Source organism: Euphorbia lathyris, chromosome 2 (assembly GCF_963576675.1).
Source record: "Euphorbia lathyris chromosome 2, ddEupLath1.1, whole genome shotgun sequence".
NCBI lineage: Eukaryota > Viridiplantae > Streptophyta > Magnoliopsida > Malpighiales > Euphorbiaceae > Euphorbia > Euphorbia lathyris.
In genome coordinates, this window is record NC_088911.1 from 109,894,033 (window position 1) to 109,917,190 (window position 23,158).

Consider the following 23,158-nt stretch of genomic DNA (forward strand, 5'->3'; position numbering starts at 1 on the left):
TTAACCCTGTTAAATAGTACTTATAAATGAGTCGTTGCATTTAGCTCATATTCTATGAGAATTTGTTACTATTAAGAGAAGAAACGTATCCTTTCAAAAAAGGAAGAGAAGAAACGGTTGATATGGAATTATTGTGTTTATGGAAACATAATTCAATATAAATTTTTACTTGACAAGTTTTTATGGTTTCAGATTTTTGGGATTAGGTGGTGCAATGTACCTTGCTTCTCCTTTTCTATGTACTATATATTTGCTCCAACAAATCAAAATTTCAAAACACATATTTATTTAGACATTAATCCTACCTTCTCTTCTCCTCCAGAAGATATGAAGAAACTTAGTATTAAAACACAAATTCTGATCATACTTACCGTTGCTTCAGGCATTGCTTTCTTCTCAGTACAAAAACCAGAAAGATTTGCATGTCTGGAATATGAAGTTCGTGTTGTAAATGGCTTCACTAATAACTCCTCTGTGCCTTTAGTCATATGGTGCACTACCGAAGGTAGTGAACTCGGGGGGCGAGCTCTGCAGGAAGGCGATGATTTCAGCTGGAATTTGAAGACTAATTTCTGGGGAACTACTCATTATATTTGCACCATGAAATGGGAAGAAAGGAGAAGAAAGTTTGATGCCTTCAAGTTTGCTAGAGATATTTATCGATGCAGCCTTTTCAGGAAATGTTCTTGGTTAGTCACAGAAGATGGCTTTTATTTCAGTAATGATGAGATTAATTGGAAGAAAGATTTCTCCTGGTTTTGATTCTTGTTTTAGATTAATTATCTATGTGTTTTGATTTTCTACATGGAATTTTAAACAAATTTATATATACGGTGATTGAGAATTCTTGCTATTGAAATGATCAAATGATTCATGTGATTTTTTGGGCCTTAAAGTTTGAGAAAATTGAGAGAGGAATGGAAATGGTAGGTTAAGTTGGCGACGGTTCGAGTTTGTTGGTTACAATTCATAATAATAATAATATTAGATGGAGAAGTTAATATTTGATTACTATAAAAAACATCCTACTTTATGGCTTAGTTTTTAAATTTGAAGTGTTACAGAATGAGGAGAGTTATTGGACTAGTAACACCCATTAAAATCCTACTGCTTCCCACTAATTTTTACACAGGCATGTATATTTTTAAGCTTTTGTTTAAAAATCAATTTATAAATACTTTCTTTTCTTTTGTTATAAATTAAAAATTTATTTATAATTTTTTAGGTTAAGGTGCAATAACCCTAACGTTTTGGGTCTAGAATAATTTTACACATAACATCTAAAATGTTGCAATTTTAGCCTTAACGTTGACGGTTAAGAGCAATTTTACCCCTAGCATTGGTAATTTGGATCAATTTTACACCTATTAGAAAAACAAATATTTACCAATTGCATATCAATTCGTTCTAAACAAAAGATTTCATGTTTTTTTTTATGATTTAACAATAGAATTTGCGATTAATATTTATAAATTTGGTAAATTTTTTGAATTTTTTTTTTGTTTTAAGGACCAAGCCCCCTGATTAATTATTTTTTCCACATTGAGCCCATGATCATTGATTTTGTTATGGATTTGACTCTTATTTAACTTTTCCATCGAGTTTAGGAGATGCGAATATCAATTTGGCGATTCTAATATTGAAAATCACAAAATGGAAGAGGAGAAAATCGAGTTTGGAAATTAATTTCTATAATTTCGTTTTAGTTTTTAATTTTTATCTCTTCTAGTCAAGAAATTCTTATTTTTATTTATCCATGTCAACAAGCCGAATCGCCCTAACGATATATATAGTCCAAACTCGACGAAGAATATCCGCTTTTACTGCTTTTATCTTGACAACTAGAATATGTAAAAATAAAAACAATTTGCATTTCAGTGAATATAATTGCATTTCACATAATATATTATTACAATTCATACAAAACATAATTATTTGCATTTAATAAAAATGGCATCGCATTTCACTAAATGTGAAACAGATCTTTTGCATTTACATAGAAATGCGATGCAGAAAATTCAATGTGAATCGCATTCATGTATTGAGTATCACATTTCATCACATGCGACTACCTCGTTCGTGGTCTATCTATTCACATATCACCATAGTAACCGCATTTGGAGATATGCGACTACCTCGTTCGGGGTTTAAGGGTTTATCTATTCGCATTTTATGAAATGCGATGCAAATTCATAAAATGCGAATAGTCGCAAAATACTTTTTAAAGCCAGAAATTACAAGTTATTTACCATTCAACACACATATACAACTCAAATTACAGTAAAACCTCTATAAATTAATACTCGATAAATTAATAAACTCTTTAAAATAATAATTTCTTCTGGTCCCGACTTGGGCCAGTTCAAAAAATGATCAATTTTAATAAATTAATAAGATAATAATTTTCTGGAACAACCCTTTATAAATACATTGTATTACCTCTAAAAATTAATAATTTCTCAAATACATATACGAAAAATATGTAGATATACATACTTAGGATAATTATCTCTAACTATTTTCAGTGCATTCAAAAGTTCTGGTGTATCTTTGTCAAATTGTAACAAAAAATTGTAAAGAGTGGATGATGCTATAATTGTTTCTTTTCCTTTAACTGGTTTCAAAAGTACCGAATTATCCCCAGCTTCATCCTTATTTTCGGTATGATTTGAAACTAACACTCCACATAAATTTATATAGTAATTCATTAACTATGATACATTGAATATTTTTAACATAAATACAATGAACTTCCAAGTTCAATTAACTTATATAATGCACAATTAATTTTATTTGTTCATTGATTTTACACAAAAACTTTATTTAAATTAGCAATTTAAAAATTATTTTAAAAAAATTTAAAATCACCCTATAAATTAATAATTATTAATTTATCGATTAATTAATAACTCTATAAATTAATAAAATTCCATGGTCCCAACATTATTAATTTATAGAGGTTTTACTATAGTTTGAAAATCATCAATGCAACAATTAAACACTAAACCCTACGCCTACCCAAACATATCACATCAAGTCTATGCATAAACCCTAAAATCTATTCGAAATAAAGAAGAAGGAAACAAACACAGATATTAAAGGGACATACCTTTGATTTCGAGCTATCTTGGGCCTTATTCTTGCTCGATTTACCAATCATTCACCAGTCGTTTTTTTGTGTTCGCAAGAGAGAAGATGTTCACAAGAGAGAAGAGAATGAGAAGGGTTAGGGAGCACGTGGGGTGTTATGGATATTCTGGAAACTTAGGAGTTTAGTTTGGCAGCATGTATCTGAATGAGTCTAAATATGTAAATGAGTCTCTCTCGGTGTATGAAGAACCTTGTCTGGACGGTTCAATCGATGACCGCAAGTTGGTCACTGTGCCTTGACGTTATTGTTGTAATTCGCTTAAGGAGGGGGGCCTTGGTATCAAGGATATATGGACTCTGAACACTGCATTATTGGGGAAAATGGCTTGGGGTGTTTTACAAGGCGACTCTTACTACTTCTCGCTGCTCAGAACACGATTTATCAGCTCTACAGGTTTGCCGCAGGTTGTAGTGAACTCTTCTATTTGGGGATCCATAAAGCGGATTCATGGTTTGATAAAACGACACTGTTTTTGGTGGATTGGACGACATTCCAATCAAAATTTCTGGAACGGTGACCGGATTCATCCATCATTCGCAGACCAATTAGCTTGGGCATTACAACTAAGCAAAAATGTACTGATCTGGTGGAAGACTTCCTCACTGATACTGATTGGCAGAACCTGCCGCCTCTGCTGTCGGAAGTGCTACTGCGAGTTATTTCCACTCGTCGTAGTTCAGATTGTCATGATGTCTGCATTTGGGAACCTTCGGTGAGTGGATGTTTTACAACTAAGTTATTCTACAATTGGTTGAGACCCCAGGCGGTCCCTTTCTCATGGTGTAAATTTATTTGGAAGGCTTATATCCCTCCTTCTCACTCATCTATTTGCTGGCGGGAATTTCAGGGGTATTTGCCCACTCATGAACGGTTGAGCTATAAGGGCTTAAATATCGTTTCCAAATGCAGCCTTTGTAGTGCATCGATGGAAACAGCGAATCACCTTTTTCTTACCTGTTCGTTTTCACGAAATATTTGGAAAGGTGTGGAATCGCTTTTTGGCAGGAGGATCTATGTCGAGTTTGTTGCAGCACTGATAAATGACGCATCAAGACAGCGTTTCAGTCTCCAAATCGCAGCATTATGGGCATCAACAATCACCAATAGCTTTTGGATAATCTGGACTACACGCAATAAAGTAATTTTTGAAGGCGAGGCTCCATGCTTATTCCTCGCTCTGTATCGTCTCTGGTGTTCAATATGTGACGCAGATCGTTTGGAAAATGGCGAAATGTGGAATTCGGTTGTGGAGGCTAAGATTATATATGAATTGGGATTGAATATCCGTCGGCACCATGCTCCAAGGATAATCTCTGTTTATTGGCTGCCCCCACGCGTAGGTTGCGTTAAAGTTAACACTGACGCATCTGTAATGGGCTCCCCCGAGCCTGCTGGTTGTGGAGGGATCTTTAGATCACAGAACGGGTTGTTCATGGGGGCGTTCACTTACCCGATTCAACAATCCTTCTCTTACACTGCCGAACTATCAGTATCAATCCACGCGATCATCCTTGCTTTTGAAAAAGGGTGGCACCGTTTATGGGTTGAGAGCGATTCCGTTTATGTCGTGCAACTTCTTCAGTCCCGCTCCGGATCGGTGCCTTGGTCTCTCCGATTGGATTGGCTAAAATGTCTTCAACATCTTTCCTCAATGTCAGTGTTCGTTTCTCACATCTATAGGGAGGGGAATGAGGTTGCGGATCGCCTTGCAAACTTCGGTCGCACGGCTCCTGATTCGGTTAGGTGGGATAGTATCCTTGCCTTTTGTGTTTCGGATTACTTCTGTAATTTAAGCGAGCGGCCTGATTACCGTTTCACGTAGCTTTCTCGCATTCTTTTACATTCCTTGTAACTATTTTTTTATTCTTTCCTCTTTTATAATAATGGTTCTGGGTTTCGGGTTCCGGGCGGGGGTGCCAGCCTAGCTGGGATGTCTGTCTAACTCTTTTCCCACACACCAAGATTTCAATTAAAAAAATGAATCTACTTATTGGGTCAGTTTTGTAAATTTTCTACTAATATTAAGATCATTTTAAATAAATTCAAAAGACTAACACATTTTAAATGGATTTTTAAATCAAATTCAAAGTGTTAACCAATTATGATATTAATAATAGGGTCAAATACATGAATATCATAATTAAGTATAAAATTATAACTAAATTATATCACTAATTTTTTTGATGAAAATCATATCACCAGACTTAATTCTTAATATATCATTATTTTCTATATATTATGATTTTACACCATAATTTAAAAATTCTAGACCCCAATTTATAAATTATAAACACTAGAAAATATATTTTAAATTCGTAATTTACAAATTTTAATTATTAAAATATATTAAAAGTATTGATTTGACATAATTCAAAATCATTATTTGATATAATTATACATATTTAAAAAAAAAGTGAATTTATATGTAAATTTCTCTTAATAATACTATTAATATTGTTGGACTCACCAACCTCATTCACATTTATCAAAATTGATCTTCCTTCCATTCACATTATTATAATTAATCTTCATTCCATTTATACAATTCATATTTATATTATTTCCTTTTATCATCACCCCTCTCCTATAACACACAAAAATATATACAACATTTATACAATTTTACTCTCTCATTTTTTGAATTGTATTTCCCATTTTTTGGATCAATACAGAAAACCTTGATATATTAAGTCAAAATATACATATAATGTAATCATTAATGATATGCAAATTGCAGCATAACAAATAAAGAAGTAAATATATTACAATAGGATTTTTTGCCTTAAAAGAAAAATTGAAAAAAGGAAAAAACAGAACAGCATAAAGGATTCCATTATAATACAATATTCTCCATATATATATAATATAATATACATACACATCTCCTCCTACCTTCTCCACCATAAGATATGAAGAAACTTAGCATTAAAACACAAATTCTGAGCATACTTACCTTTGCCTCAGTAATTGCTTTCTTCTCAGTACAAAAACCAGAAAGATTTGCATGTCTGGAATTCGAAGTCCGTGTTATAAATGGCTTCACTAACAACTCCTCCTTGCCTTTAGTCATATGGTGCACTGCCGAGGGCGGTGAACTCGGTGGCCGGGCTCTCCAGGAAGGCGATGATTTCAGCTGGAATTTCAAGACTAATTTCTGGGGAACTACTCATTATTTATGCACCATGAAATGGGAAGAAAGGAGAAGAAAATTTGATGCCTTCAAATTTCCAAGAGATATTTATCGCTGCAGCCTTTTCAGGAAATGTTCTTGGTTAGTCACAGAAGATGGCTTTTATTTCAGTAATGATGAGATTAATTGGAAGAAAGATTTCTCCTGGTTTTGATTTTGTTTTAGATTAAGTATCTGTGTGTTTTGATTTTCTACAAAGGAAATTTAAACAAATATTTTTGATCGTTAAATAATATTAATTAGTAAATTGCTTGTGTTTTTCTTTTTCTTTTGGCCTTTAACTTAACCATCTGCAACAGTGGTCTAGCCTTGTTTTTTTAGTTATTCCAGGTAAATATATTTCTTAAAGAGATAAATAAGATTATAAAATTGCTTAAAAAATTTAAAAAAGACAAAGACAGTTGAATATATTTTGAGTTAATAAAATATTAAATTGATGGAGGAACACTAGCACATTTACCCCACCAAAAAGGAGAAACTAGTGCTCCTGCCAGGAAATCCCACTTCTAAACTGTAGAGCCTAGCTACTTCCCCAAAACAGACAAGGCTTGTTATGTCCATAAATAGTTTCTGTGGCATCAAAATTTGTAATGCAAATCCTAATATCTTATAATATATATTTCGTATAGTCATAGTCAGAGATCATAATAATTTTATTATTGACTAGTCTTTAAACATTCATGGCTAAATTATTTATTAATTATCAACTTTTTATATAACACACTTTTTAATTCTCATTAGATCTCAAGACTTTCATACATATTATTTTCAATTAAGTTTTTGGGGGATCAACGAATGTTTAATCTCAATCCTTCTGGATCCATCCCTCGATAAGAGAAAGTTGTAGAGGACATGATTAATTAGGATTATAAAATGTAGACTGGGTCAAAAAGAATGTTTTAGTGTGTTGAATTACTTATCCAATTTATCCATTCAATTTAAAATATTAAAGCATATGCACAATCAAATCAAACTGTAAAGAAACATAATATAATCAGATAATTGCTTATCTTATTTAATGATTAGTTGGATAATGAGAATAGATTAGGGATATATTTTTCGAGCAGCTTTTCGTCGCTATCAAATGATTTAGGAGATCTTATTGAGCACCTTTGCAGATGAGTTAAGAAATATGGACTGCTCATGTGTTTGGTCAATTTAAAGTCACTTACAGGATTATTATAATCTTATAAGTTCCATTATTTATTTTTTTCTTGCTTTAACAAACATTATATTTGAATTATGTATTAATATATCATGTTTGTCTATACTCGTCTAAAGGATTCGGTTGATGTTTTGAACTTTATAGATATATTATTAGTTTTCTAAATTTATTTAAAGTATTAGATTAATTTCTTAAATTTTAAGTGGTAGAGTAAAGTAGTGGAGAGGAAGTTGGAACTATGGAGACAAACTCTAGAATCTAGAGGCTTTAAGTTGAGTCGAAGTAAGACAGAATATTTGGAGTGTAAGTTTAACGGCCATAGGAGTAGGGAGGCTGAGACAATCACCCTAGATGGGAGAGTTGTTCAGGCCTCAGATTGCTTCCGATATTTAGGATCTATTATCCAAACGGATGGAGAAGTAGATGGAGATGTTGTTCATAGGATTAAATCTGGTTGGTCGAAGTGGAAGAGTGCTACAGGTTTCCTTTGTGACCCCGACATGCCTAATAGATTGAAGGGAAAATTCTACCGCACGGCAATCAGACCAGCATTGTTATATGGTACGGAGTGTTGGGCAGTGAAACACTGTCACATCCATAAGATGTCAGTGACAGAGATGTGTATGTTTAGATGGATGTGTGGTCATACGAGAAAAGATCGGGTGAGTAATGAAATAATTAGGACAAAAGTAGGGGTTATATCTATTGAGAATAAAATGAGAGAAAACCGACTAAGGTGGTTTGGCCATGTGAGACGTAGAGCGCTTGATGTGCCGGTTAGGAGGACCGAAGAGTGGCAAAAGGATTTAGTGGTGAGGGGTAGGGGAAGACCTAAGCAAACTTGCAGGGGGGTGATAGAGAGTGATATGTGTTTACTAGGAATTGTGGAAAATATGGTAGTGGATAGGACGGAGTGAGAGGGAGCGAATTTGTGTCGCTGACACGACTTGATTTCACGGTTTTATATGATGGTTCATGTTAGCCGACCCCGAATCATTTCGGGACTAAGGTTTTGATGTTGTTGTTGTTGTAGAGTAAAGTAGTGATTTAGACAAATTGAAATGGTTTAGGAAGGCGAAAGTGTCGTATAGGTCGCTTTAAATAAATTCACATGAGTAAGTCTAAATATTCAATAAAAACTATTCAGCTACTGTTGAAAATAATAACAATAATACTAATAAATTTAATTTGGAAAAATAATAGATGAAGAATGTGATACATATAGAATTTGGTATAATTTGTGGTTATGGAAAGTGTTAGGCACCATTTAGGACATAGATGGTGTTATGTGACTATATGGTACCAATTTGAGTTTATGTTTTGTATGAAGAATGACATATTTGTATATAATCTGTGGTGTTAGTTTTTTTTTTTTTTTTTTTTGAGGGAAATCTGTGGTGTTAGTTGATTAGCACTATAAATATAAATAGTTATTTGCATTGTAAAATATGTAATTGAATGTAAAGAAAAATAAGAAAGAGTTTGAGTATTTTGTAAAGTTTGTATTTTTCCTGAATGAAATAAAGTCTATTGTGTGTTTATATACTTCTATTTCCTCTAGCTCCAACAAGGTGGTATTAGAGCCTAGGTATTGCGAGAGATGTGAGAATTTTATTCTCATAAATTGAGTGTTTGAGAGACTTTCAAAGATGGCAGACAATTCCAACATCTCCTTCCAATATGCTCATCTTATAAAAACCAACTATACAAGTTGGTGCATTAGAATAAAATCCTTACTCGAATGTCAAGGCTACATAATTCCAACAGACGAATCAGAGGTAGCCCCGATGGAAAAAGACAACCTGTAGAAAAATCACAAAAATGATCAAAAGACGTGTACTCTCATTCATTAATGCTTGGATTCCAAACAAGTGTGAGAAATCCTACGTGTTTCTCTTCAACGTGAAGAAAGAGTAAAAAAGGTTGATGGAGGCAATTACTGATTACTCATCCCGAGTAAAATCAATCATGAATATAATGCGACAATATCACAAAAGAATTGAAGAGTAGAATTGAAAAATAATAATTTGTTATCATTACTACCCAAATTTGATTATGTAGTGGTAACTATAGAAATCTCGAGAGACATAAATGTGACGATCGAGGATGAAGTTATAGTGCATTACAAACACGTGAAGAAAGGCTCGAGAAGAGAAAAGAAGAGTGAGCTAAGAAATTCTTATCAACAAAGACTTTAAAGGCAACATAATCATTCGATAAAGAACCCAATCTAGAAGAGGAAGCAATAGAGGTTGAGGAGGAAATGGAAGAGGACGATGACATGGAAAAAGTCAACATACGGGAAGAAGTGACAACAAATATATCAGTAACGAAGAAATCACTCAATTCATAAGAGGAAGAGGCAGAGGTCGTGGTCATGAAAGAGCCAACTAGAGGTTGATGAAGAACGCAACAAATCCAACATCAATGTTATAATTGTTCCAAGTACGATCGCTATACAACAGAATGTTGGAGTCCTCCCAATGAGGTGGAGGAGACAACTAACAATATCCCAGATGAGGAAGTAACAGTCACAATGTTACTTACCTATGAAGGGGAAGTAAATCATGAGCACAACATATGGTATCTGGTGTGCAACCTTTTTGGTATACAACTTTCCTTTTTGCACATGAATGCATATCACTTTATTAGTGACCTCCCACTAAACTGTACACAATTAAAAAATGAGCGGTCAACCCTGGTCAACATTCTATATCAATGATTTTCACTCTTTCAAAATAAAACATAAGCCCCACCAATAAGAGAATTACTTTTATACCTTTATTTCTCCTTCCTCATCTTCTATCTCTTACTTTTTCTCATCCTTCACAATCTCTCTCTCCTAACTCTACCTATCTTCTATTTTTTCCTTCTCTCTCCTCCATTTTTTCTCTTTCTATCTCCTCTATTTTTAACTTTTAACAGTCTAACAACTAAACAAAAAATGGTGACACCCACATTCTATCTTCATCATCTCCAACATCATCATCATCATCATCATCATCTTCTTCTTCTTCTTCTTCTTCTTCTTCAGATTCACTTTCCTTCCTCTTCCCCTTCCTCTAATTTTAATTTCTCAACCTCCTCTACTTTTTTTCCATGCTCAATTTTTCATGCTCTCTCCATGTCAATTTCAATCGTTAACTAGCAAGAACATTCCAGTAGGCCATGAACCCAACTCTAAATGATTGAAACTGAACAATTTATTTGTTCATCCACTCATAAGTCACTTGGCTCAAAATAAATAAATAAATAAGTTATTTTATCCACATCTTTCTTTCCCTAACTAGCAAAGACTCTCATTTTTAGACTTTATTTCTGCATATACATAGCCTCATTTTAAGTTGTTGTCTTTAATTTTATCATGGCATCCGGGCTCTAGCAATCGTAAGTTTCGGCTTCTGATGAGTGTCGAATTCACCAAAAATAAATACCTACTCTTGGAACTAGAAAACTGTAGTAAATGCGGAGTAGGGTTGAATCCACAGAGACTGGTCGAATTATAACTTTTTGAAACTAACAATTAAAAGTAAAGAGGGGGGGTTTGGTTTGTGGAAGGAATTGAATATAAGATAACAAGTAAAAATTAAATATCAATAATTAAATAAATGAGAAATATGTATGAGAAAGATTCTAGCCAGAGGTTAGGTTCGAGTCTTGAATTGAACCAATTAATCATCGATCACAGAAAATATAAGTTTCAACCCTTCAAATAAATTATCTATGGTTATTAAAAAGCATTAACAACCTATCTCTTCTTACCGTTTAGATAATCAAGAAAAGTTCACTAATTACCTCTAATCAATCAAACAGTTCTAAACAAGCTTTAGAATTTAATTTGATTGAAAGCATTAAATATAAAAGAGATGCTAATTCTACTCAACAACCACACAAGCGGGATTATTTAAAGCATATCAATCTCAATTCACAATATAGGTTCAAAGTTTGTCCACAATCAACTATGTTATTTGCTACTTGTATCAGATGATTTAAACGATTACGTATTTAAACATCTAATTAGCAAAACGATTGCAAGTAAATAATTAAATCAATGATTCAATTAAATCACGCAATAGGAATAAGAACAGCATGTAAATCAATTACTTGAAATAGATGAAAAAGATGAAGTACAGAATGATCTCACAATTCCATTGTGCAAGACCTAAATCCTCTAGCTAGAAGTTGGAATTTAATTCACTATAGAAGAGAGAATAAAAAGCCAAAGATGAAGAAGCTTGAAGAAGAATCGATGTTGATTGAAGAAAAAGATGTCGATGATGAAAGATGATGATCCTTCGATGTCCTTGCTTGTCTCTTTAAAAACATAAACCCACTCTTCCCACTCTTCCACCTTCCACGTTGTTCTGTCAGGAGAAAACTAAATAACTGCTTATAAAAATCTAATAATAAAATTCTATATAGAATTAAACTTCTACTAGGATTCTATATTATGAAATCCTAATAGAATTAAATCCTATAGTAATGTCTTAACATATTTAAAACTAATAATAAAAATTACAAAGAGTAAAAATCTTAAAATAGAAGTCTTCTAATCACAACTCAACTCTTAAATTCAGACTTGTCTTTACCAATGGGCATGGGTTAGGACAAATCAGCTTTTTAGTTCATAATTTCCTTCTTCAGCATGGCCTAAGCCATGGACATGGGTTAAGACCTGACAGATTTCTCCAATTCCACTTTAAGTTCCATAAAATTAGCATTTTAATCTCCAATTTTAATTGAATCTCCAAAAACACCCATAAAACACAAAACAAGATAAATAAGCACTAATAAAGTAAAACTAACATTAAACTATAGAGAATTAAGATATAAAGATGTATATAAATATGGACACATCAACTTCAATCACGCCTTGAAGATAGTTTTGGAGATTTTCCCTATTAAACAATGAATGAGATTAGGCTTTGTTGGGTCAGGCAGAGCCATGACAGAATGTGGTAGCCAGGTAAGAGTTTACGAAGGCTAGGATGCAGGTGAGGAGCACAAAAAAAATGATGGAAGTAAACTAACCACAAGATGCAGGTCATGGAAGAGAGAGAAAAGTGAAGAGAAAGAATGGGAGAATTAAAGAGTTAGAGAGAAATTTAGATTTAGAAAGAGAGGATCGCTGGAGAGAGAAGGTAAATAAAAAATTACAATTGAAATTATAAAGGAGTATAATGGTAATTGAACATAAGGTGGGTTCTATATTTTTTAAAGGAGGAGTTGAAAATGGATTGAGTTGCAGGTTTAACACAGTTTACCGGTCATTTTTATTGGTTATACACGTTAGTGGGAGGTCACCTATAAAGTGATATATATATATATATATATATATATATATATTCGGGTGTGAAAATAAAGATTGTACATAAAAGTGTGATATGAAGTAAAGGTTGTACACTACGTATACAATTTACCCCATGTTATCTTGATAATTCAGCTAGTAATCATATTTGTAGAGATATGAAGATGTTTATGGAACAAATTTGTAAGAGGTAACGTTGTATTTGTAGATTCCTCCAAGGTTGTAATCACAAGTAAAAGAGTTATTCTTATTCAGCTAAAAAATGGTACGCACCAGTTTATTGATAATGTTTATTATGTTCCAAACATACAAAGTAATATTTTGAGCTTGGGATAACTATTGAGAAAATTATGAATTTCATATGGTGGAGTGGAAAGTTCTTCTGTTGAGTGAAAAGGAGTTGATCGCTAGAGTACATATTTTAAAGAATAGAATTTTCATGATTAAAATACAAATGAATGTGGCAAAATCTTTGAAACATTGAGTGAAAAGATCCTATTGGCTTTGGCATCTATATGGTATGTACATCTCAACTTTGGAGGGCTAAAGTTGTTGGATCATAAGAAGCAGAAGATAATAAGTGGGTTGCCTCATATTAATCAACTGCATCAATTATGTAAAGAATGTTTTGTTGGAAAACAATTCAGAACAACTTTTTCAAAAGAACCCATGTCGAGCAAAGGCGCCACTTAAGCTCATTCATACAGATGTGTGTGGACCAATGACTCTAATGTTATTGGAAAAAAATAATTATTTTCTACTTTTTATTGACGATTATATAGTAGAAAAACATATGTGTATTTTTGAAGGAAAAAATATGAAAACTTTGGTGCATTCAAGAAATTAAAAGCGCTCGCAGAACAAGAAAATGGTCATTTTATTAAGGCGCTAAGATCTGATAGAGACGATGAATTCATGTCTAACCCATTCAAGAAATTTTGTGAAGAACATACAATTTGACATTTCCTTTCAGCCCAATATCACCTAAACAAAATGGTGTCATTAAAAGGAAGAATTGAACAATGCTTAACATGGTGAGAAGTATGCTAAAAAGCAAAAATTTGCTAAAGGAGTTACGGGCCAAAGCAATATAGATTTTACAGTAACATATTGAATTGATCTCTAATAGTAAGTGTTTGGGATCAAACTCCTCAAGAAGCATATAGTGGGAGAAAGCCAAGTATTTCTCATTTGGGAGTCTTTCAAAGTGTAGCACATGTTCATGTACTAGATAGAGAAATAAGGAAGCTTAACAAAAAAATCAAGAAATACTTATTCGTGAGCTACTTAGAACATTCAATAGGATACAAGATGTTTGATCCATAATTACAAAAAACACATCATTAGTAGAGATGTCACAATTGCCGAAGAAGCAGTTTAGGATTGGAGAATTGAAAAGAACTACAGTTTTTATCCTTGCACCATGGATAAAAACAATGATCATAAGGAACCAATCACAAGCATAATACAAAAATGACATCCAGTTTGAGAATATCTTCTAGTGAATGAGACCGTCTGAATGATATTCTAAGAGAAAGGCCTTACAAGTTTAGATGTGTTGAAGATCTTTATGATGTAACATGAAATCTTGATGATGAACTAACTATTTATTGTCATTTTTGCAAATAGTGGGATACTATATGCAGAAGAAGCCATGTAAGATGAACAATAGAGAGAATCCATGGAAGAGGAGGTTTATGCGATTAAGAATAACAAAACATGGGAGCTAACTTGACTTCCAACTGGTCGAAAACTAATTGACGTTAAATGGTTATTCAAGGCAACGAAGGCTGCAAAATGAGAAATTGTAAGACTCAAAGCAAGATTGGTTGCGAAAGGGTTTAGGCTCTGTTTGGTAAAGAGCGTTTTGGGATAAAAAGAGCGGTTTTGACCAACTTTAGAGGTTTGACCTCTGAAACCGCTAATTGGAGTGTTTGGTGGAGAGAAGTTTGGGAGAGAGTTTTGGGATGAAAACGATAATTTAGAAAAAGCTCTTAAAAGGAGCTTTTTCAATTAGCGTTTTGCAATATTAAAATTAATGGACTTCTTTAATCCTAATAGATAGGCTCCCTCTTCTCCTGCGCCAAAATTAATGCCCTTATTCGTCTTTTTGCACAAACCGCTATTATCAATCAGCTAATTTTTACCAAACAGGTCTACACAAACAGCTAATCAAATCAGCTAATGTAATCAGCTAACAGCTAATTCCCAAACAGGGCCTTAGTCAATGATCTGACATTGACTACATTGAAGTTTTTGCTCCTGTTGTAAGAATGACAACATCAAATTGGTGATCTCGGTAAATTCTCAACACGAATGGAAGATCCATCAAATGGATGTCAAATAGATTTTTTGAACGGGTATTCTAGAAGAAAAAATTTATGTTCACAATCATATGGATTACTGTCAAAGGATATGGAAAAATTATTAAATTTGAAAAAGGCACTATAAGATCTCAAGCAAGCACTAAGATCTTGGAACAATCGCATCGAAAAATAGTTTCAAGAAATGGTCATGTCAAATGCTCACATGGTGCCTTGTATGCTAAGGTGACAGTTGGGATATTCTATTTGTTTGATTGTACATGGATAATCTTATTTTCACAGGGAATAATCCAAAATCGTTTGAAGATTTCAAGAAGACAATGACTTATGAATTTGAAATGATCGACATTGATCTCATGCCATATTATCTTGGCATTAATGAAAAAATCAAGATGCGAAGTTCATTTCTCAAAGTGGATTTGCAAAGAAGATCTTCAAGACATTTAAGATGGAAAATTGCAATTCCTCAACACGGTAGTTGAATGTGAAATCAAGTTGACAAAATATGAAGATGGAGAAAGAGCCAATCTTATGATATTATGAAGCTTGATCAGAAGTCTCAGATATTTGACTTATACAAGGCCGAACATTCTCTGTATCGTTGGTTTGATGGGTTATTACATGGAAGCATCTGAAGTGTGACATTGGAATGCAGCCAAAAGAATTATCGTTATGTTAAAGGTACAACTAATTTTTGTTTACTTTATTCAAAGTGTGAAGATTTCATATTAGTTAGATATTGTGATAATGATAAAAATAAAGTACAACTAGCCTTGCATTTTTTCTGGATGACACGAAATTCACTCCGAGTTCTAAGAAATAAGTGGTCGTAATATTGTCCACCTGCAAAGCTGAATATGTGGCTACAACCTCATGTGTATCATGCAATTTGGCTTCAAAAATTGTTAAAGGAATTTTCAGATAAATGAACATGATCCAACAAAAAAATTTATCGACAATAAATCTACATTGGAACTAACAAAGAATCCAGTGTTTCATGATCGAAGTAAGAACATTGATATGAGATATAATTTAATTCGAGAATGGATTGAGCAAAATGAGGTGAAGTTGAAGTATGTGAATGCATAAGATCAAATTGCAAATATTTTCACGAAATCGTTAAGGCACGATTTGTTCAGTCAACTAATAGCTCCATTGGAAGTCATGAAAAATTAAGTTTAAGGGGGAGTGTTGAAAATAATAACAATAGTACTAATAAACTTAATTTGAAAAAAAAAGATGGAGAATGTGACACATAGGAACTTTGGTATAATTTGTGATTATGAATACGGTTAGGTATGTGGACATGGACGATATTAAGTAAAATATAGGATATCAAATTGATTTTGTGGTCTGTCGGTTTAAGTGTGACATATTTCTATCTAATTTAGCATGCTAATTGACTATTTAGCGCCATAAATAAAGTTATTTGCATAATAAAAATTGCAATTAAGTGTAAAAAAAAAAAATAAGACGGACTTTTAATATTTTATAAGGTTGTACTCTTTTTTATACCAAATAAAGTTTAATATCTATGATTAAAGCACTTTTTTGTCTGATACATTCAAAATGTTGGTTTTAAGCTCCTGATCTATTTGTTGAAATAGAGGGACTAAAATTGTAATTTGTTAAGAACTAAATTGTAAATTATGAGGACTGCATATGTAATTTAAAGAACTTATAATTTAAAGAAAAATAGTACAAAACACTCTTCAATTCAGTTTTTATTTTTTCATACAACATGATACAAAAGGAAGACTCTTATATATATAACTAAAATCACATACTTGTCAAACTAAAAACTACACATACAAATCTATACCTACACCATACATTAGTCTTTATCTATCAAATTATTGTTTTTTTTCTTGAACAAAATAAATGCATTTGACTTATGCATTGAAGGAAGACTCCTTCCTCATCATCATGTGAACTTGCCCAAACTATCTTTTTTTTTTTACTTTATTAAAAATTAAGTTTAATTTTAGTTTAATATTTTAACATGTCCCTTAAACTTAATTTTTCATGACTCCTAGTTGAGCTTTTAAATGACTGAAGACATCGTATTTTAACGGCTTTGTAAAAATGTATGCAATTTGATCTTATGTCTTCACATACTTTAGTGTCACCTCTTGTTGCTCAATGCACTCACGAATAAAATGATATCTCGTGTCAATGTGCTTACTCCGGTCATGGAACACTAGATTTTTTGCTAATGTCAAAGCAGACTTATTATCAACAAAAATCTATGTTGGATCATTTTGACTCATCTAAAATTCTTCTAGCAATTTTCGGAGCCAAATCGCATGACACACACATGAGGTTGCAGCAACATATTCAGCTTCGCAAGTTGACAACGTCACAATTGCCTGCTTATTCAAACTCCACGTAAATGCAGTATCACCCAGAAAAAATACAGAACCAGTTGTACTTTTTCGGTCATCCTTGTCACCAGCCCAATCACTATCACATAATCCAACTAATTTGAAATCATCTGTTTTTTAATAAAGTAATCTCAAATTAGTTGTACCTTTCACGTAACGGAGAATTCTTTTTGTTGCGTTCCAATGTGACACCGTTGGAGCTTTCATGTATCGACTTACTAAGCCGACTGCATAGAGAATATCCGGTCTCATACATGTCAAATATCTGAGACTTCCGACCAAGCTTGGGAATAATGTCGGGTTGACTCTGTCTCCACCTTCATCTTCAGTCAACTTGATCCCACATTTGACTGGCGTGCTGATGGAATTACAATTTTCCATTTTGAACTTCTTTAAGATCTCCTTTGCAAAACCACTTTGAGAAATAAAAATTTCATCGTCATTATGCTTCACTTCAATGCTAAGATAATATGACATTAGAACAATGTTAGTCATCTCGAACTCACGAGTCATTGTCTTCTTGAACTCCTTAAACCTCTTAGGATTGTTCCCTGTAAAAATGAGATCATCCACATACAAACAAACAAGTAGCATATCTCCATTTTTCACTTTTGCATACGTCGCAAATTCATGTGGGCATTTAACAAAACCATTTTTTTTTTGAAAATATTTGTCAATGCAACTGTTCCAGGCTCGTGGTGCTTTCTTAAGACCATAAAGTGCCTTTTTCAATTTTAGCACTTTATTTTCTTGCCATTTCACAACATACCCAAGTGGTTGTTGGATATAAATTTCTTCCAGATATCTGTTGAGAAATGCGGATTTCACGTCCATTTGATGGATTCTCCACTCATTTGAGCAGCTATAGAAATTACCAGTCTGATACTCTCCATTCTGGCAATAGGAGCAAGTCGTTGACTGAACCTTTTCGCCACCAATCTTGCTTTATATCAGACAATTTCACCGTTTGCATCTTTCTTTGCTTTAAACATCCATTTAACTCCAATGGGTTTTTGACCGTTCGGAAGTGATGTTAGCTCCTATGTTTTATTTTTCTCGATCGAATGAATCTCTTCTTCCATGATTTTCTCCATTTTTCATCTTTCATTGCTTCTTCCGGATCTGTTGGTCATCATTAATAAAATGACAATAAAGAGTTAATTCATCATTGAGATTTCTTGTTACATCATAGAGATCTTTAATAGGTATGATTTTTTTTGGCTTTCCGAGCGGATGTTCATCTGAACTGTCTTCATCACTCGAGAACGAACTCGAACTCGAAATCGAATTGGATGAGCTTGCTGATGTCGAACTGGTTACTGGTGTTGTGACTGCGTATGTGGCTGGTTCTTCCTGATCATTGTCTTCATCCATGAAAGGATAAAAATTGTAGTTGTTTTCTTTTTCACCGGTCTAGTCCCAAACCGCTTTTTCGTCAATGGTGACATCTCTGCTGATGATGATTTTTTGAGTCTGAGGATCGAACATTTTGTACCCTTTGGAATGTTCTGAATAGCCCACAAACAAGTATTTCTTGCTTTTATGATCTAGCTTTTTGCGTTCTTCATACGGTATATGGACATGAGCAACACTACCAAAAACACGCAAATGAGAAATAATGGGCTTTATTCTGCTCCATACTTCTTATGGAGTTTGATCCCAAACACTGACAGTTGGCGATCTGTTCAACAGGTAGATAAAACAGTCTACTACTTCGGCCCATAACTCCTTCGGTAAATTTTTGCTTTTTAACATGCTCCTCACCATGTTCAGCACCATTCTGTTCTTTCTTTCGACTACGCCATTTTGCTGAGGTGATCTGGGGACTGAAAGGAAATGACGGATTCCATGCTCTTCATAAAATTGCTTGAAAGAGATGGACATGTATTCATCGCCTCTGTCTGATCTGAGTGCCTTAGTAAAATGACCACTTTCTTTCTCCACTTGGACTTTGAATTTTTTTAAATGTCTCAAAAACTTCTATTTTTTCCTTAAAAAATTACATCCAAGTTTTTCTACTATAATCATCAAGGCTAAATTACATACGTGGTGTACAACCTTTATCCCAAATCACACTTTGGTGTACAACCAAAATTTTGTCACACTAAACCGTATGAGCTTCAGGTGACTTCCCACTAAAGTGTACAATCGATTTTTGTGATCGGTAAACGCTGGTCAACTATGCCACATCACCATTTTTAATTGTAGAATTAAAAAAAGTGGGACCAACTCGTTATGAAATGACTAAAATACCCTCACCTTCTTCCTTTCTCCCATTTCTCTCTTCTTCTTCCCCTAAACTCTCAAAAACCTCAACTCCCCCAAATTCTCCTCAATCCAGTAAGAAATCCTCCCCATCTTCAACATCCACCACCATGGCTGCGACGGCGGTAACGCCAAATCTTTTTCCTTCACTACCTCGAATCCGACTTTCCTCACCGCCTCAACAACGCATTGAAGTCAGTCAGTTATGCTTCAAGCGTTTACTAGAATTATGATCTTATATCCTTCTTTATTGCCTTTATATGGTTAAGATGGAATCTGCACCATTGTCCTGTACATGCCTTTCGAGTCAGTTATCTTCCGAAAAATAGCAGATATGATTATGTTCTTCTGCTCAATGCTATTGTTTGTTCTTTTCCCCAAAACTTGTCTTGATAGTGCGTTTGCTCACTCTTTGATCAACAGTTTACATGCATTTTTTCACTTCTTATGATATTATGTTGTTGGTTAGAAGAACTCCGGTGTTGGAGTAGGCATCGGGTTTCGTGTGGGAATTGATTTTAGACGGCAATGGACTGGGGAAAGAAATAAGTGAAACTGTTGAAAGAGTTTTTTATTGGTTAAGCGGCCAGGAACCTCCATTGTTTCCTCCACAAAATGTTGAAACCCAGTCAACTAAGGAAAACGAAAAGAAAGGAAAAGGAAAAGAAGACAAAAATGAAGGTCAGAAAGAAAAAGAAAAATCGAACTCAAACTCGAAGAAAAGAAATTACAATGAGATGAACATAGGCGGAGTGGGAGCGGGAAGTGAAGTTGCTACCCAAGTGCCAAATGAAGTTGCAGGAAAGCCCAGCGAACTGCAACCTCAACAAGAAACCTTGGCTTCACCATTAATGAGTATCAGGAGAAGCGTTGCCTGGGTCACAACCGATAAATACAAGGCAAATGATTCCAGTAGAACCAGGAGATCATTCAAGGAATTGAACCAGGAGATGCGTTGCCTGGCCTGATAAGCTACGCCGATGTTGTTGAGGCGGCGAGGAAAGTCGAATTCAAGGATTCGAGGTAGTGAAAGAGAAAGATTGTCGCAGCTATGGTGGTGGAGGTTGAAGATGGGGAGGATTTCTTGCTGGATTAAAGGGAATTTAGGGGAGTTGAGGTTTTTGAGAGTTTGGGGGAAGAAGAAGAGAGAAATAGGAGAAGGGAAGAAGATGAGGGTATTTTAGTCATTTTATAAAGAGTGGGTCCCACTTTTTTTAATTCTACAATTAAAAATGCTGACATGGCATAGTTGACCAGCATTGACCGGTCACAAAAATCGGCTGTACACTTTAGTGGAAGGTCAATTGAAGCTCGTACGGTTTAGTGTGACAAAATTTTGGTTGTACACCAAAGTGTGATTTAGGGTAAACGTTGTACACCACGTATGTAATTTACCCTAATCATCAATGAAAAGTAGAAAATATTTATTTTTACCCAATGACTATGGAGTGATCAGTCCACACACGTCCGTGTCAACTAGCTCAAGCGGCGCCTTTGCTCTTCACATGGACTCTTTTAGAAAACTGGTTCTGAATTATTTTTCAACAAGACATCCTTCACACAGTCGATGAGGCTGGTCAATATGAGGCAATCCGTTTAACATCTGCTTCTGTCCCAATAGCTTTAGTCCTCTAAAATTGAGATGCCCGTACCGTAGATGCCAAAGCCACTGGGAATTTTGCACACAAGCTTTCAAATATTTGGCTACGTCCGTTTGAATATTAATTGTGAACATTCTGTTTTTCTCCATGGGTACTCGTGAAGGAAAATAGACAAGCCTAGGTGCAGCGGAATTATAAATTTTTATCTATTTTATCTATTTCCCTTTTCCAAGATCTGTTAATTGTTATTTCATATAAAGAGAAATAGAACGAAATACCTTTATGACGATCTATCTACCGTTGCAAACGAAGTGCCCACAACTTTATGACGATCTATCTACCGTTGCAAACGAATCTGCCCCCTACCCGAACAGACCTTCCAGACCTCCGAATGAAAATCCCAACGGTGAAAACAAGGAAGAATATGTCTAGAAGCTCTTGTCCAAAAATCGTGACGATCCGATGGTTCAATCTCCAGGAATCCGCGAAAATGTGAACTGACCTGATGTAGGAGGAGCAAAATGAATTTCTCCTTTTGTTTGTCTTTTCTTCTTTCATGAGAACAACAAAACAAACAACACAGAAAAGAATAACTAATCAGTAATCAACCTTAATAATAGCAATCGCAATGATTGCCTCTAACAGAAATCGATACGAGATCAAAGAGGGAGTAAGAAAGATTGTAATTAGCCGAGACGGTTGCGGAACGATTCCTCTAGCCCTTCTGTTTTGTGTTGGTCGAATTTATGGGGTTAGGGAGTCTATTTATAGACTTCTCTAAACCCTAATCTCAGTTGTGTTAGGTAATTAAATAATTGGAATCTTATTCGGAATAGGATTCCTAATTAGATAATTAAATAAACACTTTACTATTATCTAAATAATAAATAATTATATCTAGATAATTATTATTAATGAAATTAATAATTAATTAATGTTAGGGATAATTAATTAGAGTTTCAATCATATAAAAACTTATAATTAATATTATCAGATAATCTTTTAATTTAATTGATAATCATAATCAAATTATAATTATTAATCAAATTAATTTATCCCTAATTAATATGTAAATTTAGGCCCATATATAGCGTCTCACTAATTACATTTTCGTCCTCCGATTCCAAGTCCCATATGTGACCCATTAGGTTCTTTATTTCCATTAGTCGTATATATCCTTTGAAATTATTCATCACGATTAATTCCAACATATATATAACGGAATACCGTCGCGAGCTGTTTCTAGCAGAAGCTATGATATTCCCCCAGAGCAATTAAGAAGTCAGGTTGATAACTGACGTTAACCTTTCTGCATTAGGTACAGTATAATAGGATCCTTCATCAACTATATCCTATCGGTCAATTCCTTATAACCATGGAACGTGTCAAGGTTACATATAACGAAGAGCCCGGTTTTACTTGTACAGGTTGAATTCACTCTGAAAAGATAAGTTAAGTGAAATGTTCATTTCTACTCTTAACTCTATCACCTTGCAAGGATTTCAGTTAATTCACCACAAGCGGCCATTTGGATATATCTCCCACTTATCGGGAGTGACAAATGCTCAATCTGACATTAACTATTCTATAATTACTTTGTGTGATACCCAACCCTGCTCTCACACACCCCAGGCTCTCACCTGTTGGATCGTGCTCGCACAGAATCAAAGTATCAGACTCCATAATCCAGAATCACTAATTAACGAATGTTTGAGTCTGAGGATTAGTTTTACCTACTAATACCAATGAGATGAACAGTTGACACATTAG

General features: G+C 34.0%; 1 protein-coding gene across 1 annotated transcript; it reads left to right on the forward strand.

The window, feature by feature from the left end:
• Positions 1 to 6,060: 6,060 nt before the first annotated feature.
• LOC136217366 (S-protein homolog 24-like) lies at positions 6,061 to 6,495 on the forward strand. The gene has a single exon (XM_066003966.1). It carries the CDS (start codon positions 6,061 to 6,063, stop codon positions 6,493 to 6,495), a length of 435 nt encoding a protein of 144 aa, XP_065860038.1.
• The last annotated feature ends 16,663 nt before the right edge of the window (positions 6,496 to 23,158 follow it).